The following is an 8,016-nucleotide window of genomic DNA, read 5'->3' on the forward strand; positions in this document are numbered from 1 at the left end:
AACCTTCACAGTAAAAACACTGTGAAGGTTTTAAAAAGTCACCTTCACAACATTTTGCTGTGAAGTTTCAAATGTAAAATGCTGGTTTCACGGGTCTCACGAAAACAAGCTGGTCTCACATGATCCCAAGTCTATATATATATATATATATATATATATATATGGGGTATATTTCAAATACAATCATGTCCATTTGTACAAACAAAGCAATTCAATCAATTGAGATATTTATGGAAATGATAAAAGTTAATATATTATGATTTAAATATTTATGGAAGATGATTATAGTTCATTAATTATGATCAATACCTTATATTATGAAATAATCAAAATTTTTATGAAATCACATATTCATCAAATTAAATGGACGGTTAAGATTGAGTTGTATTGGTCGTACAAATGTAAAAGTTTGTGGTAACCGTGAGATTTAATCTCAACCACAAATCAAAGGTTAAATTAAGAAATTAATAATTTTGGTAATTTTAACTTAAAATATTAATTAAGGGTATTTTAGTAATTTTATAAATATTCTCTCTCATCTCTCCTCTTTCCTCTTTTCGGCGAATTTTATTTCGATGAACCTTATGTGACACAAGATACACACTTTGATACCTACAAAAGATATTCATTGTGATACCCAGATATACATAATAGATGCACAATGTGATACTATTTGTAAAGCAATGAAAATAACGATAATGTACACTATGATACATTTTATAGAACAAAGAAAATAAATTTGTGATACACGTGAAACATTGTGAATATTACTACGATACACTTTGATTCATAAACGTCTTTAAAATACGATGTATATTAGGTAATTGATATACTATGTAACTAATTTTAATTAAATATTTCCTTCTAAAAAAATTAATTAGATATTTTGATTAGTTGTCAAAAACAGAATTACTATGTTACATTTTTAACTTATTTAAGAAACATTATTTTATATCTCAAACAAGTGGTTTACATTGGATCTCACGGTTACCACAAACTAATCTATTCTCCATTGAATGAACTCTCATATACATATACATATATACATACATACATATATATAGGAGTCGGTTGGTAGTCAGTAGGGAGAGTTCAACTGAAAGTCAGTCAAGTGAGGTTAAAAGAGTTTTAAGCGGGACACATCTCGATTTTAATGTTGTATTTTATTATTTGTCTTTGTCGATGTTATAATACGATTTTATGTGTTTTTAAGAAATCAATAATGATTTTATTTTTGAAAAAAAAAATATATATCAATGTTAATATCAAATCAACTATTTAAAAGTTCTCATTTTTATGTAATTTCTTTTAAAAAAATTATTATAATTTAATTTAAGTTTAATAATGAAATAATTTGTTTTTGTTTAATAATATAAATTTTATAAAGATAATAATTTAAAAGTTCTCATTTAATTATGTTTATCTGCAGTTAGTTAGATGAATTCATATATGGAGCTTTAATAAGTCGTACTTACGCACAATCTACTTGTAATCTTGAGTTTTAAGTAATATGCATTAATAAACAATACTTTAGGCATAAGAAGTGGGTTTTAAGAGTTTTTGTCAAATGCTTTATAATATAGTATAGATAAAGTATTAATTATACATAAATTTTAATTAATTATAATACAAACAGATTAGACAGGTCTCACAAGGATCTTTTTTTTATCGTCCGGACCCTCCCATTAATTTTAGTGGCCTCACATGCTACCATTCATTTTTACGATAACAGTTGTCAATCATGTTTTTAACAGATTATGCAAGTTGGGTCTAACAGTCTGTAATGTCCACGAACAACTTTGTTTTTATTACACGATCGTCTTAATAAGATATAATAATTATGAAAAAACAATCATGAACGTTAAAAAAAAAACATGTATACCATAAAACATTGCCAAACTGAACCAGGGTTTAATTGGGCTTTTTCAGATATCGACTTTTGATCAGGATTCGACCCTGTTCAAATATTAAAAACCGCTTAGAAATTGGCGATCTTAAATAGACTAGTCCCTATTATAAACATGTTTCGTGTTCAAATTTTAAGACTACTTTGGGGCCGTTTACCTAAATGCTTACCCGGTAAACGCTTACCATTAGAAGTCAACATTATAATTTATTTTACCGGGTAAGATTGTAGTACATCAAAACGTATCTTATGCAACAATTTACCTGGTAAGTGCTTACCCGGGTAAGAGTCGTCACCCTCACTTACCGGGTAAAACTCTTCATCCTTATCATCGCTCTTACCGAGTAAGATTCTTGCCCCTTGCCATGTTCATCCGGTGAGGAAAACTGGCCAATAAGTACTTATCGGATAAGCATTTAGTAAACGGCCCCTTAGGGCGTGTTTGTTTTTTCAAAATTACCTCTTAATATCTCTGAAGTTTGATTCGTTCAGATATTTAGATATTAAAAGCGTTTGTTTTATTTCTAAAATACGAGCTTAAAAGCTCTAAATGTCATTTGATATTTTAAGTGGTAAACGTATCTCTTAATACCTCTTAATCCTAATCCGCCCTCTATCAAATGATTCATATTTTGGGGGCTGGAAAAGATTTGTTAGCAAAAACTATGTATCTTTTATACTTTTGTAAGAAACTATTTATCTTTCATATTTTTCAACTAGTTTGACCGATTCAGATTTCAAGATTCAGACGTAAAAACAAACAATCTTACTGATCCAGATTCCAGATTCCAGACTTCAAGACCACCTCTTATAAATCAGAAGTGAAATCAGACTTCAGCACCTCTTGAAAAAACAATCGTCACCTCAGAGATTTACAAATTTCATCTGACCTTACAGTTCTTTCTCAAAACCAGCCTTTAAACCATTGTCGTTCTGATATTCTTTTAACACTGTTTCTGTAATTTTATGTCAAATCATGAGTATTTTTTCTTGTATGAACAAAACATTAAAAAACCTTAAAACAATCAAATAACATGAACAATCTTTTCAAATAAAAGAAAGGTAAGGTTCACTTAGTGTCCCATGTGCCATAAGAAGTACACTTTCATTAACTTCACATGTTCAACTACAACTTCTCAAAAAAAGGTGTGTGGTTCCCTCTCCTCCATCCAAATACCCTTTTCGAAATCGAGCTTTTTGATTTACGTTAGATACGCACACAGATATATCAGAGTCGAAAATCTGGTTAAAAACGATTGCAGATCATACGGGTTTGAAGTTTAAAACAACGATATATGTATGATCGAATAGACATGTCTGTTTCAAACCAAACCCTGATTTTGATGGTTTAAGTTGGTTAGGTTTTATGGAGCATTAGGTTTTTAATACACACTTTTCAGAAAAATGATTAGGATTAATAAAACTCAGTATAAAGAGTTGTTTGTTTACTTTCTAATAGTTTCATTAAGAGGCAACATCTGAATTGTTAAGAGGTGAATCTTATTTGGTAAAAGAAAATGTATGTCTCTTAATGGGTTTGTATCATGGGTCTCTCTTACCCATTGCACCCTAATTTCATTGTAAACAATTACTGAACAATTATATTTCATCTTACACTATATCATGAGAGTTTCTTAATCACTCTGATCACTTAATCATTCTGCACCAAACCATTCAACAACTGTCAAACAACCCCTTATTTAGAGGAACTTTGTAGACCAAAATAAATAATATTGATTTTTTTTACATATATTTCAGTTAAATCTTTGTAAAATATGTTGAATTTATAGTATAAAATAATATTTCTCTTTTAAAGTATATAAATATATTTTATATACGACAAATGCAACAAATAAACTCACACTCTCTCCTTACTATTGGTGAGGTTTGAACATCTGACCTCCTAAGAAGCAAAAAAACTCAAATACCGTTGGGCTAAAAATAAATAATATTGATTTTTTTTTTACATATATTCAGTTAAATTTAACATGATTTTGATCTAAAATCGATCATTAAATATACTCATCATTTAAAAATAATATATATCTCAAATTAAATGTCCACAATGAAAAAGATACATAGTTTCAAAAACGTAATGACTAAATTTTTAAATCAACAAAAAGACATTTTTACCCTTAGTTATAGAGAGTTCAATTATCTTCATCTCATGATTAAGAGTGGAACGAGAAATTAGATAAATACTTTTGAAAGTTGACACTTATTTTGGAACAAACTAAAATAGTAATTTAGACACTTATTTTGAGATGAAGGAGTAATAATTAAAAAAATGTATAAGAACTTTTACGCATAATAAAATAGTCTCTCTAACTCGGATAACAAATTAACTCTTGTGTAAGTTATTTGTTGTATTTGCCGTATATAACTTTTATAGAGAATAAAACAGATGAAATAAAAATATATTTTATAAAGTGGATGGTTTTATTGAATAGTTCTAAACATAGGATAAGTATAGGTACATCCCATGTAATATCTAATCACTCACCCACTTTTTTGGTTTTGTATTTAAAATGAATAAATACACATATATATATATATAGAGAGAGAGAGAGAGAGATGTTTTTACTTTACAAACTATATTATTTTTATAAATCGTATAAACCTCATTCAATCAATCATAATTTTTCATTTTTTTTTGTAATTATAAGAGATTGATTAATCATTTTTATTGTGGTGGGTGTTAATCATGGATATTATCATCTTCATTATATTAATTTTAAATAAATACATTAAAATTTCATAAGTATTATATGAAACAACTTCATCTAGGAAAGTATTAAATTAAACAATAAAATCGACGGATAATGGTGGTTTACATGGTTGTACAAATATAGGTGGTTTGCATTTGATCTCTCTCTATATATATATATATACACACACACACACACACACACACATAGAGGGTTGAGGATTGAGTTCTGATGGGAAGTAAAGTTACAATGAGAAACGTAAAAAGAGATCCCCATTTTTGATCAATCTTAATTGAATGTCTACACTAATGAGGTACACCAAGATGCAATCAATTCCCTTCTAAAGCATAATTAAGTGGTGGACGTAAGATTAAAAGTGATCAAAGGTTCAGATCTTTTTTTACGTTTCTCACCTTGACCTCCCTTCTCACATGATCTTTCGCCTAGGGTTGGGTTATTATGGAAAAAAAAAATAATTATTCTCGTGGAGAAATGTGAGAAATATAAACTTTCACATAATATAATGTAAACTTATAACCGTAAAACTTGTAAACAATTCAAATCCAATTGAAAGTTGATACATTTACAAAATATAACGTAACATTCACACAATATATAAGAATAATTTCAGTATTTATCATGCTTCTCTCGAAAATATAGAATTCTGTTGTCATCTCATATCTTATATATATATATATATATATGTATGTATATATATATATGTATGTATGTATGTATGTATGTATATATGTATGTATGTATGTATGTATATATATATATATGTATGTATGTATGTATAGTGGGAGGTTCAAATAAAAAAAGTAAATACTTTGAGAATGTAAGAAATAAAAATTCATATGTGAATCATTAAAAAAATCAATTTGAAGATGCATATGTGAACTCGTGCCAATGATATGTAATGTTGGTTTACATATGCATTTTTAAATAGATTTTTTCAATAAATTCACATATAAACCTTCATTTCTTATCTTCTCACGATATCTAACGCTCTTATTTAACCATCCCATAATATATATATATATAGGGAGGTTCAGGGGAAAAACCTTAAAGAATAAAAAACTAAAGAACATTCTAGTAATTAAAGTTGTTTGCTGGTCTTCACGTATGCATGTTATGCGAATATGCACAACGGACAAATTGTTACAAATTACTTGTATGTACATATGCATAACGTCCAGATTAACGGTTACCAGGGTGTTCCTAATTTTTTTTATTTTTGTATGGTTTTCCTCTGAACCTAACCCTATATGTGTGTGTATGACCTTTTGAGAACCTATGAAATTGTCATAACCTTGAGAACTTGTGCATAATGTGTTATTTTATATGATTTTTGTTCCATCTAAGACTAGGATTTAGATTATTGATTAACAAATATTTGTTTCACAATGAGTTTGTTTTTCACATGTACTCGGTTCACAATGTGCACATCTTTTACATGTTTGTGAAATAAAAAATACACGTAAAAATGTTTTACATTGTGAACATAATACATATAAAACAAAAACATTAAGGTAAAAAGTTCTCATGGATTTCACAAAATTTGTTGTTCTCAAATAATTAAGTATATATATATATATATATTAATATTTATAAAACCAGTATTCGTTAGAATAGAGAATGGTTGAGATTGATTTGTATGATTTATAACATTTCCATTGTTTGTATTTGTTTTGTCTTGTATATATACATATATATATATATATATATATATATATAAATAAAAAACTAAGAAACACCACGGTAACCATTCATCTGAACCGTATGCAAATGTAACAATTTGTAAGCAATGCGTCTAGTATACGCTTGTACATAAGCTTCAATTAATTATATGCACATATGTATATACCTTTAGCCGAATGGTTACTAATTATATATACCGCCGGTAATCTCCCTCTCTCTATATTATATATATATATATATATATATATATATATATATATATATATTTGAGATCATGTGAGATCAAAGTTTTTCATGAGATCCGTAAGACCAATTCTTAACCATTGGATTTAGATCTACAATCTGAACATTCATAATAACAAAACTGCCACGAGACTTCTCTAAAATCACGAAATTGCCACTGTGCAACTTTAGACTATTAGGGTTGGGTTCACGTGAGATCAAAGGTTTTTCCTGAGATCTGTAAGACCAATTCTCAACCCTTGGATTAGATCTACAATATGACGATCTGAACATTCATAAACGCCACGAGACTTCTCAATAATCACAAAAATTGTCGCCGTGCAACTTTAGACCATTAGATCATTAGCTTATAAAGTTGATCAATGAACATAAATTTGTCTTAAGGGTCTCACGAAAAACCCTTGGTCTCATGTGAAACCAACCCTATATATATATATATATATATATATGGATGAGCCTCTTTCACTTCGTGTTAACGTGAGCCACCTACACCAACCTTCAAGCCTTCTTCCACCTCCATCATATCTCGATTATGCGCCAAGGAAACTAATCGCCCCTGGCCCTGCTAATAATCCCACCACCACTTGAACCACCCACACCCATGAGCACCTCCGCCAACAGCCGTGGTCCTACCACCACCAGAAAACACCCTATATACCACGGAATCCGGTGTCGCAGCGGCAAGTGGGTGTCTGAGATACGCGAACCACGCAAAACCACCCGCATTTGGCTCGGAACATACCCAACACCGGAGATGGCCGCCGCCGCCTACGACGTGGCGGCGTTGGCTCTCAAAGGTGGTGATGCTGTATTGAATTTCCCGGACTTTGCTCGGTCTTATCCGGTGCCACCGTCACCGGAGCCTGCACTAATACGGCGGGCGGCGGAGGCTGGTGCAGAGTTCGTGAAAACTTCCCAAGGTGATCATAGGCCGTCCGGTGAGTTTATGGATGAAGATGCTATTTTTCGAATGCCGAATTTGTTGGTTGATATGGCGGAGGGGATGATGATTAGCCCGCCGCCACTGCCGCCGTCAAGTAACGATCATCGGACGGCGGTGGATTCTCCCGATTCCGGTGATCTATGGAGCTATTGATTTCATGGATTTTTTAAATAAAAATAAATGGACGTGAGAGAGCAAGTAGTATGCATGCATGATGATATTGTATTTGAGTATGAAGTGTTTTATTTAGTTTTTAGAAAAAAATATGCAATCTTGATTGACTAATCTGGATAAACTCTGATTAAATGTTAACATTAATGAGGTATATCGAGATGTACTAGATCAATTCTCTTCTAAAACGTAATTTATGGGTGGACATGAGATTAAAAGTGATCAAAAGTTCAGATCTCTTTTTACGTTTCTCACTATAACTTTTACTCTCACACGATCCTTCGCCTCTTGAATTGATGTATGTATATGTGTGTATATATATATATATGTATATACATATACAT

The 8,016-nt window shown here is 30.4% G+C and overlaps 1 protein-coding gene across 1 annotated transcript; it reads left to right on the forward strand.

Moving 5' to 3' along the window:
• Positions 1 to 7,156: 7,156 nt before the first annotated feature.
• Positions 7,157 to 7,654, forward strand: LOC112499636 (ethylene-responsive transcription factor ERF027). Its single transcript, XM_025102947.1, has one exon. It carries the CDS (start codon positions 7,160 to 7,162, stop codon positions 7,652 to 7,654), a length of 495 nt encoding a protein of 164 aa, XP_024958715.1. The 5' UTR covers positions 7,157 to 7,159.
• The last annotated feature ends 362 nt before the right edge of the window (positions 7,655 to 8,016 follow it).

The sequence above is a fragment of the Cynara cardunculus genome (genome assembly GCF_001531365.2).
Source record: "Cynara cardunculus var. scolymus isolate 2C chromosome LG 16, CcrdV1, whole genome shotgun sequence".
Taxonomy (NCBI): Eukaryota; Viridiplantae; Streptophyta; class Magnoliopsida; order Asterales; family Asteraceae; genus Cynara; species Cynara cardunculus.

Excerpts from the sequence above, each read along its gene's own strand:
- LOC112499636 (XM_025102947.1), top strand. The coding sequence starts at position 7,160 with ATGAGCACCTCCGCCAACAGCCGTGGTCCTACCACCACCAGAAAACAC.